At 46.7% G+C, this 21,653-nt stretch overlaps 1 protein-coding gene across 3 annotated transcripts in view; it reads left to right on the top strand.

The window, feature by feature from the left end:
• Positions 1–21,653, top strand: part of mdga2a (MAM domain containing glycosylphosphatidylinositol anchor 2a) — a 990,949-nt gene that overhangs the window by 816,194 nt on the left and 153,102 nt on the right. For all 3 annotated transcript variants that reach the window (XM_068038888.1, XM_068038889.1, XM_068038887.1), the window contains one exon: positions 15,155–15,335. In XM_068038888.1, coding sequence (XP_067894989.1) covers positions 15,155–15,335 — 181 coding nt within the window. The remainder of the gene's footprint in view (positions 1–15,154; positions 15,336–21,653) is intronic.

Genomic DNA, 21,653 nt, shown 5'->3' with positions numbered 1-21,653 from the left:
CCACCCCCACCTCACTTGCTTATAATCTGTGACTTTTCTAATATTTGTCAGTTCCGAAGAAGGGTCACTGACCCGAAACGTTAACTCTGCTTCTCTTTCCACAGATGCTGCCAGACCTGCTGAGTGATTCCAGCATTTCTTGTTTTTGTACCTTTCCACACTGATTGGAAAGGAATAAGGCTTCATTATCCAATTGGATGATTCTTGACTGTCAGTCAAACAACCTTTTACTCCATGTCCAATATTTTTATAACTACTAAACAAAATAGTTTCAAAGAATTTTTTTAAAAACCACAATTTTTGTAATGTTCCTCTGAATTTTCTCCCAGTTTTCTCTCAGTAACGTTCTGGAGATTAGTCTTAAATTCCTGAGGACTCCAGGGCAATCTTGAAGGGTTGTCGACCTTATCTCTGAATGATAGTTGACCTGAAGTAATTAAGAAATGTAGCCATCCTTTTGTTCCTTTATCATTCCAAAGCAGATTGAATTGTATTTTTGTGGCAAGCTTGTTTTACCTGGAGGGCTGTCTCTAGTCACTTTCAGATTTGCAGGCAACAAATTAAAAGCTGTGTGTTTTAAAAATTTTGAAATAGTCTGGAAAGGGAGTTAAGCCAGATGAGGTTACAGCAAGTAAAGCTCAGTTTAACATCTCCGTTTAGAGAGAAGGTCCATTATTGTGTATGTCAAGCAGTATAGTGAAATTTATACTTCTTTAGAAAGTGCATGCCAAACATTTTATACAATGCTCGCAACTCACAGGGATATGCTATTTTGTAACAGGAAGAATGTTATACAGTTTATTAACTTAGCTATCTTGTGTAAATAAAAAAACATAATTTTAGTGAAAGCCTGAATCTCAGTCTGCTAAGTGTGCACATTCAGTCCATTTTTGATAAGTCAAGTATTACATTGTGCATGTATGTAGTGCATGTGATTCGAAGGGTCAGTGTACAGGGTAAGGGTTCCGTACTGTTGTCCTGGGTCTTGTTATCATTTACGTAGATATTGGGCCCTGCGGATCTTGGGGGACACAAAGTCCATTTATGGGAGTAGCTTGTGTTGCTGTACCCAAGAAAATACCTGGCATAAAAATCCAAAAATGTGTCTGTGTTCGAAACTTGCAGTGGACATATATCAAAAGTGCGATGGACAGGATGTGCATGCTTACAATGCTAGCAATTCACAGTGAGCCAGAGGATATGCTATTTTGTTACAGTAGGAGTCTGATGCCATGTAACACATTTCAGGTCATTGGTTTATAATGATTGAATATGTCAAATCGAACAAAGAAACAACAGATACTGCAAATCACACAGGTCTGTTATTCACAAGTGTTGTCTAAGTGAGCAGAAGCAGCGAATTACTGCTGGTTGTCTGCCCATTCCAATTTTTGGGTGAACCTTGATGTAGGTCACCAGAGTTCCTTCTGGAAAAGGTCAAGGGCCTAATGAAACCATACAAATCGGGGTCAGATAATGTTGTGAAGATCAATGCCATTTTCATCTCTGCACACGTGGTTGCCAGCAGTTCCTCATCCCATTTATAATCTCTATGTGATACAAGCTGGGCAGCAGCCATTACCAGCGGTTTTTAAAGGGATTCTCAGCTGCTTTCTGGTCAAATGCTGGAAAGTTCATTCCGCTTGTATTACTTGTTGGTTTGGCTACTTAGACTTATGTTGAAGTGCTTGTAACGACTGTAGAATATTCTAAACTTGCTTCTGTCCTTCAGAGAACCTTCTGTACTGCCAGTTGGAAAGAGGAGGGATAGCATCAGGAAGAAGAAGCAAACGCAGCTGCAGGGAGTGCAAATAGAAAGAGACATGGTCACAGCAATCCTGAGCCTCCCAACAGAGTTTATAAGCCCAGGATTATATACTTGGAGTTCTCTGAGGAGCAGTGAATGAGGAGGTAGCACTTCTGCATAGAGGTTGTCACAGAGATCTGCCACCTTCCACTACATAGACTGCAACCAGCTGCCATAGATAGTACAGCATTGCCTATTACAGTCAAGCTCACTGCAGCACTCAACTTCTTTGTCTCCAGTTTCCATTAAGCACATGACTAGAGTCATGTTTGCTATAATTGCCATTTTCTCTATGGCCGCCCAGATGGATCAGGATATAGGTCTGAAGTTCACACAGGTCCAAAGCACCATGGACTGCATCCACGGTGCCATGAGCACCATCACAAATTGCAAGGACTTTCACTCCATTTTAGTGTGCACTGGTATATTAGCATCAGCAATGCATCCTGTAGGTCCATGTCCGCTATCCTGTTGCTGTCGTGATGTGTTTATCTTGCAGCAAAATTCCATTCCCCTCATTCTTTACCTCTGCACAGCAACTAAGAGACTGGTCTAAGAGGGAGGAAGAATTAAAATGACAGGTGACTGGAAGTCGGGGTCATGCTTGCACACTGAGTGGAGGTGTTCCACAAAGCAATCACCCTATCTGCATTTGGTCTACATAATGTAGAGGAGACAGCATCAGGGACAATGAGTACAGTATACTAAATTGAAAGAAGTGCAAGTAAATCCCTATTTCATCTGGAAGGAGTGTTGGGGGTCTGGACAGTGCGAAGGAGAGAGGTGAAGCGGCAGCTGTTGCGTCTCCTGCAGATGCATGGGAAGGTGCTGTGGGAAGGGGGCGGGGTGCTGGGGTGATGGAAGAGTGGAGCAGAGTGTCATGGAGGAAATGTTCCCTTCAGAATGCTGAAAAGGGAGCGAGAAAAAGAAGTGTTTGGTGGTCACATCGTGCTGGAGGTGGAGGATGATCTGCTGAATGTGGAGGCTGGTGGAATGAAAGGTAAGGACAAAGGGAAGGGAGCAGAAGGGGTGAGGACAGAAATGTGGGAAATAGAACGGACATGGTTGAGGTATGGGACGTGCGGCAGACATGGTTGGGGATTGGTCTGGCGGTATTCTGCAATACCGTGCACAATGCTATATATTGCATAACTTAGTTCACCAACGGGGATAACACATGGAGTCACCAATAGGGGTGGGGGAGGGAGGAAGTCTGAATTATTCTTCAGTGGACAGGTAAGGTTGTCTTTGCCCTCATTAGGGATGAGGTAGATGGCTAGGTTTCCCTTCACTGGGATGGGAGGTAGCAGGACTTCTTAGCCCTCAGTTGTAGAAGAGGAGGGTCAGGTTTTACCTCAGTGGGAGGTTTGGGGGGCAGGAGGGTTTGGCTGACTTTTTGCCAAGCGAAGGAGAATGGGATGTTAACAGCAGATTTCAGTTCAGTTTTGGAGTTTTCAGTTTTCTTGGGTTGGGGATTTGTGTACACATTTCTGCTGGGTGATGGGGGAGGCTGTGGACTCCTTTCTCGGAGATGGGAGAGAATGGTGTGCTTATTTCTGCTTGGTGGGTGGAGAGCAACGGCTGTATTTTTGCTCAGTGTTGGGTGAGGGGGGAGGTGCAGAACTAGATTTCAGCCTGGTGGCAGGTGAAGAATGTTCGGATGGGATTTCAGCTGGAGGCTGATACCAAGGACTGGTACCAAGGAGGGTTCTTTCAGGAGACGGGGTGTTAGGCTGTGGGCTGAATTTTGATTGGCTGTTTAAGGTAGGGATGGTGGCATGGGAGGACAGAGATTCGCAGTGGAACCGTCTGCTGGAAATACGGCGTTGTGACATCAGTTCCCGCTTTTGTCAGAGGCGGGAAAGTACAATGGCGAAATTTACGCCCCAAAGCAACAGGAACTTATTTTAAATTGCTGACTGTTTAACATGAATTTCAATGTAATTACTTATGATTTAATGAGCGAACTATGATTTTGTGAATGGTGGGTGGCATTCATGCGCCTTCAGGTTTGCAACCATTAAAAGCTGGCGGCACTGAGGCAAGCAGGAAGGTATACTGACCACTGCAGCAGAGGGGGAAGTGGAGGGTTCTGAGGCCATTGCCAATATGCTGATGTAGGGTCTACAAGGAGGTTATATGTTTCGGGGGCTCTGCAAGGGGGCTGTGTGTATTGGGGGCTCTGCAAGGGGGCTATGTGTATCGGGGGCTGTGTAAAGGGGCTGTGTGTATCGGGGGCTCTACAAGGGGGCTGTGTGTATCATGGGGCTCTGCAAGGGGGCTGTGTGTATCAGGGGGCTCTGCAAGTGGTTGTGTGCATCGGGGGCTCCGTAAGGGGATGGGTTTATTGGGGGCTCTGCAAGGGTTTAAGTTGGGTGTGGGTGGGCATTATAGGGTTTCATAACTGCCGTGTTACTGTGGTCTCACACTGCTGGAAAAGATGGTGGTCTATCAGTAAGTTTGAGTTCTGAGGTACATCAGGCATTCTGTCGCGCAAATAGTGATAATAATAGTTTCCAAGACAGGCTTGTCTCTGCATCTGAAGCGATGTGAAGGCCCCAAGACACCTGCCATGGGTCTCATACACCCGGTATTTTTGGATCCTCTTGACGTGTTGAGGCACCTCTGACGGAGGGGGGGGGGGGGCCCCAAGAGGCAGCTGCGCCTGACCCTGAAACTCCATGACGAGAGCAGCGGCAGCCGGGCAGACCAAGGAAGGTCCACGTAAGCCCAAGAGTCTACAGGACTCGCATCAGCTCCCTCCAGATGTCCGAGCAACACTTTCAGTGAAGACTACGGCTCTCCAGGGAGGCTGTCACCGACTTTTGCACCCTTCTGTAGGGTGACATGAGACCTCTGCGATTTAGGGGTAACCCTATGCCAGTGGCCCTGAAGGTTACCGTGGCACTGAACTTCTACCCATTCAGATCTTTCCAGGGATCCACAGGGGACATGTGTGAGGTCTCCCAGGCCGCACTGCACTGCTGCATCAAGGAGGTGTCCATTGTCTTGTTCAAGAGGGACAGCGACTATATGCACTACCAGACTGACCCTGACAGACTGAGATGGCCATTGGTTTTGGGGCCATCGCTGGATTCCTACAGGTGCAAGGCACGCATGCGGCCATCTCGGCTTCCACGGACCAGCCAGCTGCCTTCATCAACAGGAAGAGCTTCCATTCAATCAACGTTCAACTGGTCTGCGACCACCAAAAGTGTTTCCTGCAGGTGTGTGCCCATTTCCCAGGAAGCAGCCACGACACCTACATACTTTGCAGTCCCAGTGCCACAGCTTTTCAATCGCTCCTGCTTGCCCTCAGGGGTGGTTTCTCGGGGACAAGGGCTACCCATTGATCACGTGGGCCTGGATTTTATTCGGGTGACAGGGGTCTCGACGTCTGGCAAAACGATGTCAAGAACCCACGTTGCCCCTTCTGAGGGCAGCCTGCCGAATCAAGTGCCAATTAGGGACTAAACTGGACAGTGGTGGGCTTTTCGTGGATCAAGGACCCCGGCGATGGAAGAGCCGCTGTCTGAGAGCTGGTGGCCAATCCGAGGCCAGCGGCTCTTTAACATAGCAGCACCACTGCAAAGGCAGTGGCTGCTGTCGACGGAGCAGCCACCTGAGGCCAGGAGCAGCGATGGACCCAAGCCACAGGTATCTTGGGGCGGGAGGGGTCCCACAGGGTGCGGATCGTGGGGGAGTGGGATGTAGGGGGGGTCGGCAGCAAGGGCAGGGGGTGGCTCTCAGCGGGCCACCTCCTTACAAATGCCAGGTCCCTCATTCACTAAGTGCCTTTTAACGAGGGAACCCACCCCCACACCCGCCCCCCTCCCCCCCGATCTGGCAAGCAATGCGCATGGTTTTTCTTGCTCCCCGTGCAGCAACAGGCCCGCCCGCCACTTGGCTAATTGCGGCGATGGTGGTATGAGGCCCTTATTTGGGCATTATTGCGCATTTAAGGGCCTCAATTGGTGACAAGGTGGGAAGGACATTTACGTGCTTTCCCGCCCTGGACTTAATTTTGGTAGAGGCGGGAAGGTGCTTTCCCCGCCTCCAAACCCACTGTGGGGGGAGAGCATAAAATTCTCCCCAGAGCTTCTGATGCCTGTGAGGAACCCTCACAATGCAGCATAGGAGAAAATCTGCTATGCCAAATGAGGATTTTTTAATTCATCGGTTGGAAACCTACATTAAGCCTTTAATTAAAAAAAAGAGCTGGGATCCTACAGTTAACTTTTAAAAAGCTGGCAGCCAAGATGCAATTTGCATCTGAAATACCTCACATTCCAGGACATCAAATTGGAGACTCATGTCGAACAAGAAGCCCATCCAGAACATTGCTTTAGCAGATTACCCATATCATCCTCATTAGCGAGACATTCAAAGCCATCTTGAGGCATTCATGAATGGAGACGTCCCTCCATTTGGGTTTTTGACTTTGGACCTCATCAAAAACAAGGGGGATTTAGAAAACCATGTGACAGTCTCTCCAGGCTGTGTAAAACTGGGAGTTTTATTACACACAGCAGACAAGCTACTGAGACCTTGAAGCCAACAGGCTTCATGTGATAACCAGGCAGAACGCCTGTGGGACTCTTTCTCTCTCTCTCTCTCTCTCTCTCTCTCTCTCTCTCTCGCGCGCTCTCTCTCTCTCTTTCTCTCCGGATAATATCACAAGTTTAAAAACTGTCTGCGACTGTGGACCATCCAAGCCTACAGATTACTACAGACAGAGACCCCAGGGGAAGAAAGTCACATACAATTCTGTCACCAAGAAAATCCTGAGCCAGGTGGGCCAGCCACAAGGCAAGACTTCAAGATCACAACTTCAGCTGGAAGACAATGGGAATCATCCAACTCCACAGACTGTATTAATTTTTACTTGCTCTGGGCTCTAATCCAAACCAAACTATTTCTTATCACTCTGCACTCTATTTGTGTGTATGATTCTCGTGTGCGTGCGAGACTGAAAGGGTAGCATAATTTTATTATTTTATATAGATCAGGTTTAGTTTTTTTAAGTACAGTAAACTCACCTCTTTCTTGTTTAAACTCAAGAAAACCTGTCCGATTGGTTCTTTGCAATCACAACAAAGGTAAAAGGTAAAACACTCACACAGGTAAGCGCAACCTGTGTTTAAAAAAGGAATAAAACCTGTTGTGGTCAAACAAGAGGAAGGGTAAGGGGGGAGCCTTGTGGCCCCTCCTCACCTCACGGAACAAGAGATACAGCAATTGCCATGGCTCCACCCAAGCAACCATTGTGCTGAAGATGAGGTTCTGCTGTCTCGATCAATTTGGTAGAGCCCTGCAGTATGCCCCAGCAAGGTTGTCATGTATTGTGCTGGTTTGCTGTGCTTTGCACAATCTGACACTGCAGAGCAGGGAGGCCTTACATGAGGAAGATAAGCCTGAGCGACAATCATCCTCTGACGAGGAGGATGCAGAGGGGAGACAGGCACAACCAGCAATAGATGATAAGAACACAGTGATGGAGGAAAGACATGTTGAGCGACACACACAAGATGCAAGAGACAACCTCTTAATGACCTGTTTTCAGTCACCCTGAGGTCCCCTCACTTAAAATCCAATTAGGACTCACCTTCTTCCACGTAGTCTGCTGCCTCCTTTCCATCTGTGTTCCCTGAATGCCAACCAGCTGCAATGTGCGCTAGTGCCAAGGAAGAACATATGTTAATGAGATCTGCAGTCACATTTCTATGATAATGAGAGCTGTGGTTACATTGGCACTGCAATAAATGGGGAGGGTGGAAGTCATAAACTCACAATTAAGGCATGTTGGAACATGGTTTTCACACAATGATGGCTAATAATTAACACAAAAGAACGTTTAATTAAATTCCAAAGAACATATTTGCAACACCCATGAATCCCCAAGTGTGACCAGGTGCTTTTCTTCATACATTTCCAGGTGCTCCTATGCAGTGTGACCCCTGTGCTAGCAGCTGTGCTGGAGGCAGGCTGCTGATCAGGGCACCGCTTGGCCTGAGATGACTTCAGTGGCCGTCGTCTGGGTGCCTGAGGCCTGGAAAGCCCCGGCTGTCTGGGGGTTTCCTGCACTGGTGCAGGACTCTCTTCGGATTTCATGGCTGCTTAAGCTGGGTTCACCGGAGGAAGGGCTAAGGAGTTTGTGTCCACACTCAGAGTGCCCTGAGGAGAGCCCCCAGATGTGGAGGTCAATCTCTCCTCCTCCCTTTCAAGGGTCACTTGAATCTCCTTGCTTACCAGAGGAGGACTAGGAGTGGGAGTAGTTGCCAGGCCCCGGGTTCTTCCCTCACCTTGCCACTGTTGCGTTGAGCTCATGGCCAAGGCGATGGTGTGCAGGTCTGCGTGCATGTGTGAGATCTTGATGGAGGAAGCCATTAGCTCATGTGCCTGGGACATGACAGTAGTCATAGCATAGATGGACTGTTCCATTGTCCGCTCAAGCCTTACCATGGCCTCTGGCATCTCTGCCATATGTTGCCTATCCTCTCTTTAACTCTAGCATGGCATGCGCTGTCGACACCAGAGGCTCTTCATCAGCTTGGGGCTCAGCATGGGCCTGGCCACCCACAGTCCTCCAACTGTCGGAGGCCTCGGCTGTCTCAGCCTCCTCAGCCAGCTGCTCAGGCACGTGTGCAGTGCTGTCACCAGCTTGTGACCCTGATTCTAATGTCGATCGATTACCCACCAGGTGAAAGTACCTGCGCTGGTGGAAGGTGCAGGAGAGTCATGAGACGGTGCATCCTCTGAGTGGTCCTCTTCCTCAGAGGTTGATGGATGCCCCTCTGTGGCTGCAGTCTCCTGCAAATGCTGACTTGCATGAGAACAGAAACATGTGTGGATTAGGCTGCACACATCCCATAATTCCAAACATGCCTGATGTGGTTCCCCATAATTCATGAATATTTCGATGAACGGCAATAATCATTCTTGTGCGGGGACTCCAATCTGCCTGTTAGTTATTAAACGCCTGCCTTGGCTCCCCACCAGTTCTAAAGCCTCTTCCTTGGCATGGCTGAGAGGACAAATGTATGGGACCCCTCCACTAGTCCTGGCCGCCTCCCTCCTGTTATGGGTCTCTTCTCCTGCAAGAGGAAGGATGGAGAAATTATAAATTGGCATACGTTTCACCATGACTGGTTTGCTACTATGGGCCCCAGTCCTCAACTGGGGGAACTGATATATCTCATGATGGCACAACGCTGTCATGGGATTTACTGGGGGTGAGGTATGAACAAGGGTGGCATGTGGCCCAGATGCAACCATGCATCTGGCATGATGAGGTTATAACCTGTCTGCCATCATGCTGGTAGTAGCACACTCGCCATGTTGCCCACCCTGCCACCCTGCCACATAGTCACATGCAAACCCCAAAAAGAGCATTGGAATGGAGCACTCACCTCAGCTGAACGCAGGAAGTCATTGACCCGCTTCCTGCAATGGCATCAAGTAACTGCACGGCTGCTGACCTCCTCAGTGATCTTGATCTAGGCGTGCTTGGTCAGGCAGGAGGACCTCTTCTTTCCATCGCTGGGGAAACCTCCCACCTGTCCCTTGTAGCCTGGGAAAGAATCTGCAGGGAGGCTTCACTGAAGCGTGGGCCACCCTTTTTCTACCCTCGGCCATTCTGTCCACTCTTTCTGTGGGAGGGTTTGATGGAGTAGGAAACAGTGCTGTAAATTTTTATGCTGCTTCACAGTACGGCACAGTGGCTCAGTGGTTAGCATCGCAGCCTCACAGCTCCAGCGACCCGGGTTCAATTCTGGGTACTGCTTGTGTGGAGTTTGCAAGTTCTCCCTGTGTCTGCGTGGGTTTCCTCCGGGTGCTCCGGTTTCCTCCCACATGCCAAAGACTTGCAGGTTGATAGGTAAATTGGCCATTATAAATTGCCCCTAGTATAGGTAGGTGGTAGGGAAATATAGAGACAGGTGGGGATGTGGTAGGAATATGGAATTAGTGTAGGATTAGTATAAATGGGTGGTTGATGGTCGGCACAGACTCGGTGGGCCGAAGGGCCTGTTTCAGTGCTGTATCTCTAAATAAAGTACACAGAGCTTCTATTGACTGCAAGGCAGGAGTGATTGCAGGGCTGGCAGGCGTTTACAGATGGCGCCTGCACCTTAACCGCTGTCAGCTGATGCCGTAATTGGCCTCTCACCTCCTGCCCCTGCCACATGATTGGGGATGACCGGCGCCTCCATTATGATCAGTCACCACATAATCACGACGGTATGGCTGCACACGTGACGCAAGGGAACGCTGCCATGAACCGGCGGAAGGCTCATTAAATTCAGCCCATATTCCATGAAGGAAGGGCAACGTTCTGTTGTGCGAGGGAAGTGGGAACAAAGAGAAATGAGGTGAGAAGGGTCTTCTATTTCCAGTGTTTTGGACAATCTTGTCTTTTTGTTCCTTACCTTGGTTTGGTGAGATATCCTGCGTTATTGCTTTGTGTTGTGTGCAGACTTTTTCATCTTCTCATTTAACAGTTTCCTGTGTTCTCAGGTGTTGAACTATTCTTGTAGGGAAGGTGTTTCTGTTCAGTGAGTGTTGTCCCAATCTCTGCTCAGTTGAGTTGAGCGATTGCAGTTCAAAGCATTTTTCAGTCTTTGAAGTATTGTCACCGTTGTAATATGGCTAATTTATGCACAACAAGATCCCACAAACAGCAATGATGTACATGAAACAAAAACAGAAAATGCTGCAAATACTCAGCAGGTCAGGCAGCATTTGTGGAGAGAGAAACAGAGTTAATGTTTCAGGTCGTGACCTTTCATCAGATCATTTTGTAACGAGATACATGTGTTGTCCTAAAGACTAAAGGCCGGCTCGGGTCTGCAAATGAAACCCGGCCCGAGTCCTTCCTTTTTTTCCCGCGCCCGACCCAACCATCAGTTAACCTACCTTCCGTTTTTCACTGTTGCTTATCTGCACAAGCTTAAAATAACTGTAACAAAACCACCTTTCAAGTCCAAAAAGTAAATTAACATTGGAGTCACTTACCTGAGGTGGTGATAGAGCATGTACGACCCGGCCCGACCCGACCCGAGTTCGAATGCCAGACCTGGAAGTACGACCCGACCCGATCCGAACCCGACACATGTCGTTGGGTCCCGTCAGGTTCGGGTAGGGTAGCTGGCCTTTACTAAAGACTACTTAATGTTGTGGGAGGAAGTAAAGGCCGGCTACCCGACCAGAATCCGACGGGACCCGACAACATGTGTCGTGTTTGGGTCACACTTCCACTCCGGCATTCGGGCTCGGGTCAGGTCGGGCCAGGTCGGACGAGCTCTATCAACACCTCAGGTAAGTGACTTTAATGTTAATTTACTTTTTGGGCTTTAAAGGTGGTTTTGTTACAGTTATTTTAAGCTTGCGCAGGTAAGGAACAAAGTGAAAAACGGAAGGTAAGTAAACTGTTGGTCGGGTCGGGCGCGGGAAAAATCGAAGGATGAGGTTCTGTCGGGCTTGGGTCAGGTCTCATTTGCAGACCTGAGCAGGCCTTTAGGAGGAAGGGGTTGCAAACAGTACATTACTCAGGGAGCGACAGAGTTCTGCATATCTCTCACTACTGCCATGGCCCAGCATATTCACTAATGGGCTAAACATGTTAAAAATGCATGCAGCTACTCAAGAATTCTAGCATGTTTACCCTCATGAAATATTATCATTCTCATTAATATCCCATTGGATTTGGGTGCTTGAGTGTAATTTTATGTTCAAATCAATAACTGGAGGTAACTGAGGCTGCTTTTTGGGGTTGTCACATAACCTTAGGTGCTGCTCCATTGTAATTAATTAGTCACATAACATTATGTCTGGAGACGGTGGTGTAGTAGTAATGTCAATGAACTAGTAATCCAGAGGCCCAGGCTAATGTCATGGGGACACAGGTTCAAATCACATGGCAACTCGTGGAATTTAAATTCCATTAATTAATAAATTCAATTAAATAATCTGGAATTGAAAGCTAGTCTCAGTAATGGTGCCATGAAACTAACATTGATTGTTGTAAAAACCATTCTGGTTCAGTAATGATATTTAGGAAAGGAAATCTGTCTACATGTGACTCCAGACGCACAGCAATGTGGTTGGCTCTTAACTGCCCTTTGAAATGGCCGAGCAAGACACTCAATTCAAGCGCAAGTTGGAATGGGCAACAAATGCTGGCCTTGCCAGCGACACCCACATCCCATGAAAGAATTTTAAAAAACACTTACAGGCATGATATGTTTGCAATCCTGGGACTACTCACTGTTCATAGTAATTTATATCACATGACTCTTACTGTGCTTACAGAAAGTTAAAGAATAAGTACAATGCTAATGGTTGTTATTTAATTGATCTTTATAATAAAAATGAACTGGACTCTAACCTTTCATGCGGATTCAGAATGTCAAATTGTTCAAATTAATTAACTATGGGGGGTTATTTGGAACCACCTATCAACTATAAAGTCCTCGAGCTGTTTCAATTTCCTTACGCTTGAGGTTTTACCATATTCACGGGCTGGTTTGCCTCTTAACAGGGGAGCACATACCCATGAAATTATAGTATTTGCAGAAACGATAAACAGTAATTGCATTCAGAGCTGAGAGTTACTTTACTGACTGCAGGGGAGTTTTAAATCCAAAGTGCATTGACAGCAACTTCCCTCACATTACACAAGATCTACTTTCTCACTTGGTTTAACCAGTTGGCTTTCATTTGTCCCAGGTGAAATTCTGAGGTTCTTTTGTGTTCAGATGTACAAATTACTTCTTTGTCGTCACTTTACTGAGAAGGCAGCATCTGTACACTCCCTCAAACCTATTCCTGACATCAGACAGCCATGTTTCATTTGAAAATGAACTTTGTGGACTCTTTTTTTCAGGTGGCTAGAAAGGGTGCATTCTGTGTCCCAGTCCTGGTGCCACTGCTCATGGTTATGCTGTGGCAACATCGTAAATATAAATTCCAATGCATCTTTTATTACTTGCTATCTTCTCATTGTGCACTGAACTCTAATTGTTTGTTCTCATATCTTCAGCTGTGAAAGGAGAATTATACCAGAACTACGACCTTGTTTCTAACAATGAAGCAATGTATGTTTAGAGACTGAATTTCAGTGTGACTATTACAAATGACCTTGGCACTAAGATTCTTAGTCTGAGCTGTAGAAATCTGAAATCACCTTGAGCAAATATAGGTTGGGGATTGGTCAGGAACCTAACTTCACTGCAATATTGTATCCTTAGTAAGGGTTTGGGTCTCAATGCTATGTTCCATTGCAATACAAATTGCAACCAATTTAAACATGCTTATATGACTAGAAAACTTGTATTCTGGGGCACCAACCATAATATTGTTACTTTTAAAAATTCATCCTTGGGATGTGGGTGTCATTAACTAGGCCAGCATTTATTGTCCATCCCTAGTTACAATTGAGAAGGTGGTGGTGAGCCACCTGCTTGAACTGCTGCAGTCCGTGCGGTGAAGGTACTCCCGCAATGTTGTTAAGTAGGGAGTTCCAGGATTTTGACTCAGCCGTAATGAAGTAAAAGAGATATATGTTCAAGTCAGGATGGTGCATGACTTAGAGGTGATGGTATTCCCTTGCATCTGCTTGTCTAGGCAGTAGAGGTCATGGATTTGGAAGGTTCTGTCTAAGGAGCCTTGGTGAGTTGCTGCATATCATCTTGTATATGGTACATATTGCTGGCACTGTGCACTGGTGGTGGAGGGAGTGAATGTTGAAGGTAGTGAATGGGGTGCCAATCAAACAGGCTGATGGTCCTGAGCTTCTTGAACCTTGTTGTAGCTGCCCCCATCCAGGCAAGTGAAGAGTATTCCACCACACTCCTGACTTGTTAATCTTATCTGCATGTGATTAAAAGGGCTTCAGGTATGTGAAACCATGTTATTCAGCTCCTGCCAAGAATTTTACATCTTAACTCCTGACTTTACCCCTTTCCATCTCTGCTCACTTATTTCGAACCAAACAGGTTTAGTCTCGGTGTTCAACTTGGCCCAGAGCTGATCTTGAAACTCCATATCCAATTAGTCAAAACGACAGCACTTTCAATTCTGCAACCGAGCCTGACCTCACCCCCCAGGTCACTCCCTTACATTGTTAAAATCTATGGTGTTATCTCAAGACTCAATATTTTGAATACCCTCCTCACTGCCTCCCAAATTTCTTCCTACATAAGCTCCAGTTCATCCAAAATTCTGCTGCTCGCGTCCTCATCCCCTTGCCTTGCTGACCTCCACTAGCTTCCTGCATCCCAGCACATGAATTCAAAGTCATTTGCAAATCCTCAGTGTTTCACCTGTCACTACAACAACACCAACAACTTACATTTATAAAGCGTCTTTAACATAATAAAACGTCCCAAGGCGCTTCACGGCATGATAAAGCAAAATTTGATTTCATGCCGCATAAAGAAATATTAGGGCAAACCACCAAAATCTTGGTCAAAGAGGTAGGTTTTAAGCAACTCCTTAAAGGAGGAAAATAAGGTAGAGAAGCAGAGAGGTTTAGGGAAGGAATTCCAGAGCTTAGGGCCGTGGGTACTGGAGGCATGGTCAGCAACGGTGGAGCAATTAAAGTCAGGGGTGCACAAGAGGCCAGAAGGAGAGGAGCACAGATATCTCAGCAGGTTGAAGGGTTGGAGGAGATTACAGAGATAGGTCATGGAGGAATCTGAAAACAAGGATGAGAATTTTAAAATTGAGGCATTACATAACCAGGAGCCAATGTAGCTCAGTGAGCAAAGGGATGATGAGTGAGTGGGATTTAGTGCAAGTTAGGACATAGCAGCAGAGTTTTGAATGACCTCAAGTTTACGGAGAGTAGAATGTGGGAGATTGGCCAGGAGCCGATTAGAATAGTCAGGCCTAGAGGTAAAAAAGGGATGGATTACATTTTCAACCACCTACAGCCCTACATCCCAGCCTCTATGGTCTTCTGAATGTGGGTTCTTGTGACTCCTCCTCTTCAGACTTGGTCTCTCACAGCACCTCCCTGGTGATTGGCGCATGTTCTACTGGCTTTCCGCCTGAGAGTTAAAAATCCTCCCACCATATAAATTTAAATCATTGATATTGCAACTCAGGTCAACAGCACAAGTAGAAATCTGGATCAGCCGAGTCTTAGTTTTGATTGATTGCGGAATAGAGAATTTTAACGTTTTTTAAACGGTGAAACTCAAATTGAAGCAGTCAGGTTCAAATGGCTTTCTCTTCTTATCAAGTCTCAGAATATTTGCTTTCTGAGTGTAACTACTTTTATAACAAAAAAAAACTGTTGAAGTGATTCCTGGTACTGATCAATCTTATTGTTCACTTTATTTTCAGACTGGCCAACAGCGCTGGTGGGAACAAGAAATCTCAATGAATACTCTGATCCAACCAGGAGAGTTAATCACACACAACCTGACTGAACTTTTGAAGCCTGAGGCCTACGAGGTTCGTCTGACACCTATTACACGATTTGGGGAAGGTGATTCTACCATTCGAGTCATTAAGTACACTGACGGTAAGAATTATACTATGCGACATTTCAAACTCTGAAAATTGCCGTCAAGAGCCATGGGCAATTGAATTGTTTGAGATTCAGCAATTTCTCAGATGGTTTAAAATCCAAAAAAAATTATTTATGAACCTATTCTTTGATTATACACAGCATTTGTTACATGATTTTTATCAAGCAGACCATATGTTGATTTTTAAAGCTTTTTGATTCAATATAGCTCTTCAGAATAGGATCCTGATACAGTTACATAATTTATTTATTTTTTATTTAGAGGTACAGCACTGAAACAGGCCCTTCGGCCCACCGAGTCTGTGCCGATCATAAACCACTCATTTATACTAATCCTACACTAATTCCATATTCCTACCACATCCCCACCTGTCCCTATATTTCCCTACCACCTACCTATACTAGGGGCAATTTATAATGGCCAATTTACCTACCAACCTGCAAGTCTTTGGCATGTGGGAGGAAACTGGAGCACCCGGAGGAAACCCACGCAGACACAGGGAGAACTTGCAAACTCCACACCGGCAGTACCCAGAATTGAACCCGGGTCGCTGGAGCTGTGAGGCTGTGGTGCCAACCACTGCGCCACTGTGCACTCCAGTTTATACAGTTCCTTGAACCTTGACTAACTGTAAGATGCACATTGGTGTATGACACTTGAGAATTTTGTTGAAAAGGCACCTGACTATAATTTGTAAATGCACCAATGGACGAGAAAACAAAATGAAGTGGAAAACATACTCCGCTGAAATATAGTGTCTTTTAAGGGTTAATTAAGGCACTGTAACCTTTTTGTGCATTCTCCCAGTGGTGCATGCTGCCTAGAGCTTATTGAGATTTAGGCTGGGATTTTGCCAGTGCTTTGGAGATTGGCTGGGAGGCAGGAGGGGCAGCAAATGGCGTTGGGAGGGAAGCCCGATGTTCATGCTGTCAGGGGATATTCCCACAGGCAGCTGGACTGGCAGGAGGAGGCCACACTTGAAGGTGGTGGAAGGTGATTAAGCCTGTTAAACAGGCAGTTACTTCCAATCTTACCAGGGTTTTTCTATTTTGAGAGGTGCACAAAAACCACCAAGCTTCGGAGCCTTGCAGCTATAAAGAGGCAGAAGCTCAGCAGAATGTCAGTCTTGGCTGCAATTAGCAGCCACTGTGAGAGGTAGTGTGGCTTGGTAGGGAGGGTGAAACTGGGTAGACAGCGACAGTAGCAGTCTGGAAGCAAGCCAAACTTGGCTGGCACAGCAGAGCCATTCTGCTTGAGTGTCCTCTCTAACTTGGCACTTCTATGTACAGAGTAAGATGGGGTGGGGCCTCATTCAGTCAGGCCTTGAGACCTCCAGTGAAGAGGATCAGAGAGGAAGAGAGCTGCAGCCACCAGGAGTGGGGCTGCAGCATCCAGAGGGGCACCAGGATCTAGAGCCGAGAAGAGGACATGGACGAGGAGGGTGCACAGGGACATATAGCCAGCCTCCTACATGCATAAGATGCCACCCACCGGAGAGGATCTACCATCAGAGGCTCTGTTTCCTGCAAATGTCAGAACACCAGTGTCACCAAAGACTGCAGCACTCCAGGGAGGTGGTCATAGAATTGTGCGCGATGATGTATGAGGAGTTTAGTCCAACAGGAAGTGGTGAGCACCCATTGCCTGTAGTGTTGAAAGTTACCATGGCATTGAATTTCTACACCTCAGGATCACTCCAGGGATCTTCTGGCAATATGTGAGAGATCTCACAGTCCACGGTTCATCGCTGCATCAAGACGGTCATCAATGCCATGTTCCAGAGGGCCGGATAATATATGTGGTTTAGCACTGATCTGGACAGCCAGGCTGAGAGGGCTGTAGGATTTGGGGCCATCACTGGATTCATCCAGGTGCAGGGTGTCATTGACTGTACGCATGTGGCCATCAAGGCTCCCATACACCAGACAGCAGCCTTCATCAATAGGAAGGGCTTCGTCTCCCTCAATGTCCTTTAGGTCTGTGCAAGATTCTCAGGACGCTGTCACGACACCTATATATTAAGGCAGTTCCAGGCATCTGACCTTTACAGGCCCCCCACATGCCTTCAAAGACAGATACTGGGTGATAAGAACTACCCACTGAAGAGGTGGCTACTGACGCCTATGCGGAACCCATTCACACATGTGGAGGAGAGATACTATAGTTGTCACAGGACAACTTGAGCGACCATCAAGTAGGCCATAGGACGAATGTCCTTACCACATCCCTGGACCCATTCACATGAAGTCACGGCATGGGAAATGCATTGACCTCATCCGGTGTGTTCTTTCCCATCACACCCTTTGTGAGAGCCAACTATCTGTTAATGGCCCAGTAGTGTATTAATAACTGAAGGAATCTTTCTGTGGTGCAGCATATCATAATTCATTACAGACAATGAAACAACAAAGTGACATCTAAATACATAATTGAACCCAGTGATACCCTAGTGCAGCTAGGTGGTCTTTCTCACATGCTTGCCGGTGCTTCTATATGATGCTCCCCCCGCATTGTCAGCTGAAGTGGAGGCAGTCTGTTGACCTTTCTGCTGCATGGCTTTCGATGGCTGTGGTGGTCATCCTCTAGTTGCCTGAGGCCTTGAAGGCCCCGACATATTGGGGGTCCCGTGCACAGGTGCAGGACCACCTCTATCATTGCAGCTTCCTGAAGCATTGGTGTCACCATTAGAGAGGCTGAGGAGCCGCTGTCCAGGCCACGTTCCTGAGCGGATCCCCCAGATGCTTCAGGCAGCCGCTTCACTTCTGTTTCAGGGCACACTTGTCCCTCCCTGCTCAACTCAGGCCTTCGTGCACCTGGAGCTGACTCCAGGCATCTGGACCCCCTCTCGCCCAGCCATTGCTCCACTGAGCTCATGGAGGAGGCAATGGCATGCAGGTCCCCGTGTACCTCCAGCATCCACTGTAGCTCTCTATGAGGGTTTCCATCTCTGATTGGAGGAAGCCATGTGCACACTCGCCAGAGTCATGGCTGCACTCATTGCCTGAATGGACTCCTCCAACATCTGCGCTTGGTTGCTCAAAGCCTCTGGAAGCTCTGCCAGATGTTCACACATCTCATGCTGCAGCTCCAGCATCTGCTGCCTTGTTGATCACTCCAGAGGCACGTCATCAGCCAAAAGCTGAGCATCGCCAGGCCCTCCCACAGTCCTCCGAGTGTGAGTGGCCTGAACTGGCACTGACTTCATCAGCTGCTCAGGTGCGTCTGTGCAATGCTCAACAGATTGTGACCCTTTCACTACTCGTATGCGACTACCCACTGATGTGAGAGTATCTGTGCTGGTGGAGGGTGTGGGGGAGTGATGTGACAATGCACCCTCTGAGGTTTCCTCCTCCTTTGAGATGGGAGACTATCCCACAGGCTCGGCACCCTTGTCCATGATCTGCGAGGGCGAGAGAAGGATGATGAAGGAAATGTGCATCCCAACATGTCCTTCTGACTACTCATCATCTGGAGCTCTATGTGACCAGTGGAGCACACATGAGCACTATGTTTTGTGCTCACCAGAGTTTCTGTAGCACCATCCATTAGACCCCTCACTCTCTCGGGGTGCCACACCCATCTCGCCATCAGTGATCCCTGGTCCTGCCTCCATGCCTCCCAGCTCCAATGCCTCTTCTTCCATAGGCATGAGGATTGCCATATAAGGTACACTGCCTCAAGTACATGATCTTTCCCTCGCATTGTGGCTCTCTTCTGCAAGTACATAAATTCCCATTGTTACCCATCAGACACGCACTACGCCTATGTTGTTGGCAGACTAACTGTCCATCGTGGTGCTACAGGGATGCCTGCAGCATATGACCAGTCAGTACTGGCTGTGCAGGAGGCACCTCTGCCTGACCAGTGTCCTCTACAGAGAGGCTAACATGCATCTAACAGCTAATGCTGGTGCCAGGGCATTGCCAATAACTGGCTGGGCATCCCCTTCTCCAATATCATATTCATCTTTAGTCACATTTAAGTCCGCAATCTTCATATTATGTGCTGCATTCACCTTGCCAAAATACATCAGGTCATTGATCCTCTTACGGCACTGCAGCCAAGTGCGTGGGACAACCCCACAACTGCTCACCTTATGTTATCTCCATCCATGCCTGTTTGGTTTGACAAGCTGGTCTCCTCCTCCCACCCTGCGGGAACAGGACTTCTCTCCGAGCATCAGTGAACCTGGGCGCCACCCTTGCACTGCCTTCAGCCACATCACTATGACACTAACTCAGCAGTTGCCAGGACACCCTCACTGCTCCCTTTGTCTTTAAAAGTACTGCTGGCTGCCTTTTAAAGATGGTGCCAGCCAAGCCAGAGCCCCCTAAGTGGCCGGCTCCCACACCTGCTGGCTGCTTATTGTATGGTCCCGAGAATATCGTGTTCCCACTTCCGCTCCTCGTCCACATGGCCAAGCCACCTGCTTTCGGTCCCGACTTCATTGCTGCTGCTGGTAAAATCCTGGCCTTCATCTTTGTAAAGGTACATACTGAGAATTACACCTTTTTAAGGACATCTCAAGTAACAAAGGTGCCTTTCACAACCTCAGGCTGTCCCAAAATGCAGTACAGCCAATGAAGTACTTTGGTGAAGTGTAGTGTAGGAAATGTGACAGCAAGTTCCTACAAAAAGCAACAAGATACTGAAATCTGTTTCAGTGATATAGGTTGAGGGATTAATATTGGCCAGGCCTTCGCTGCTCTTTTTTTAAAGAGTGGTTTGGTGTCTTTTATGTCCATCTGAAAAGGATAGATAGGGCTTCAGTTTAACATATCCACTGAAAGACAGTATCTCTGACATGTAGTCCTCAGTACTGTACTGGATTGCCAACCTAGGTTCTGTGCTGAAACCTTTAGGTGGGACTTGAACCAACAGCCTTCTGAGTGATAGACGAAAGAGCTGCCACTGAGCCACAGCTGCAGTCAAAGCAACAACGGCTCCATCTGGCTGAATACTTATTTCAAACCTCTTGGCGTGTGATCAGATAATGTTTTGGCTTTGTCCATAAATTTCATCTTAAGCTCCAGGTTCCAGATTTGAGGTGATTTTATCAGTAATATTTCTTTTTATACATCATGGAAACATTGGGAGGAGATTACCTTATTAGAACTGTTTTAAGTTTTTTTTCTATTTTATGTTTGTACCATTTGTAACAAAGGAATATGTTGAGACACATTACATGTTCATTGAATACATGATATATTCAAATTATATAAAGTAAACTGGACAAGGGCAAACAGATAAATAAATTTAGTCTGCACTGAATGCTAGTAAAATAAGATTACAGTACATTGTTAAAGTAAATATTGCATGATCTTAATTCACAATTTTCAAAGGTCACATTTAGAAGGCTGAAGGCTAGTTGAATTGGTGAACCAAGAACAGCTATTTGCAGCCAATTAAACAGCGTGATTGGGTTAGCTGGTTTCTTGGATGGCAGAAATAGTTTCTGTATCAAACCAATTCACATCAGGTTGAAGCCCTCAAACCAAGAGCGCAGCTCATAGCCTTTTGAAGGTCTTTCAAATAATCTCCACTCCCATGACTCGTTTATCAAATTCTCTCGAGGCTTTTTATTCATGTGAAATGTATAATATTTTCATTCCATGCTTACTAATTTCAAACATATTTAATAGAAAGTTGCCATTTGTGAATACTAAACACTTTTTAAAAAAGAGTTAGTGGTTCTTTGCTGGGACTCAACTATTGACTGAATTTATTAACTACTCAAATGATGGAACAGAAAGACAAATATCTAAATTTGCTGATGACACAAAGATAGGTGGCATTTCAAGTAGCGTGGATGGACGCATAAAATTACAGATATTGATAGATTAATGGGCAGAACTGTGGCAAAAAGACTTCACTGTAGGCAAATGTGAGGTCATCCACATTGGATCTAAAAAGGATAGAACGGGGTACTTTCTAAATAGTGAAAAGCCAGAAACAGAGATGGTCGAAAGAGACCTGGGCATTCAGCTACATCGATCATTTAAAATGTCATGAATAGGTGCAGAAAAGAATCAAAAAGGCTAATGGAATGCTGACCTTGATATCTAAAATACAAGGGGGCAGAAGTCATGCTTCAGCTATGCAAAGCCCTGGTCAGACCACACCTGTGAGCAGTTCTGGGCACCACACCTTAGAAAGGATGTATTGGCCTTGGAGAGAGTGCAGCATAGTTTACCAAAATGATAGCTAGACTCCAAGGATTAATTTATGAGGAGAGATTACAGAGAGAGAGAGGAGGGACAGAAAGGGAGACCGAGAGAGGGGGGAAAACAAAGAGAGGGGGGACAGAGAGA

The sequence above is a fragment of the Heterodontus francisci genome, chromosome 9, assembly GCF_036365525.1.
Source record: "Heterodontus francisci isolate sHetFra1 chromosome 9, sHetFra1.hap1, whole genome shotgun sequence".
In the NCBI taxonomy this organism is placed as follows: domain Eukaryota; kingdom Metazoa; phylum Chordata; class Chondrichthyes; order Heterodontiformes; family Heterodontidae; genus Heterodontus; species Heterodontus francisci.
The sequence above is the reverse complement of the archived record's forward strand: the minus strand, read 5'-3'. Positions and strand labels throughout refer to the sequence as shown.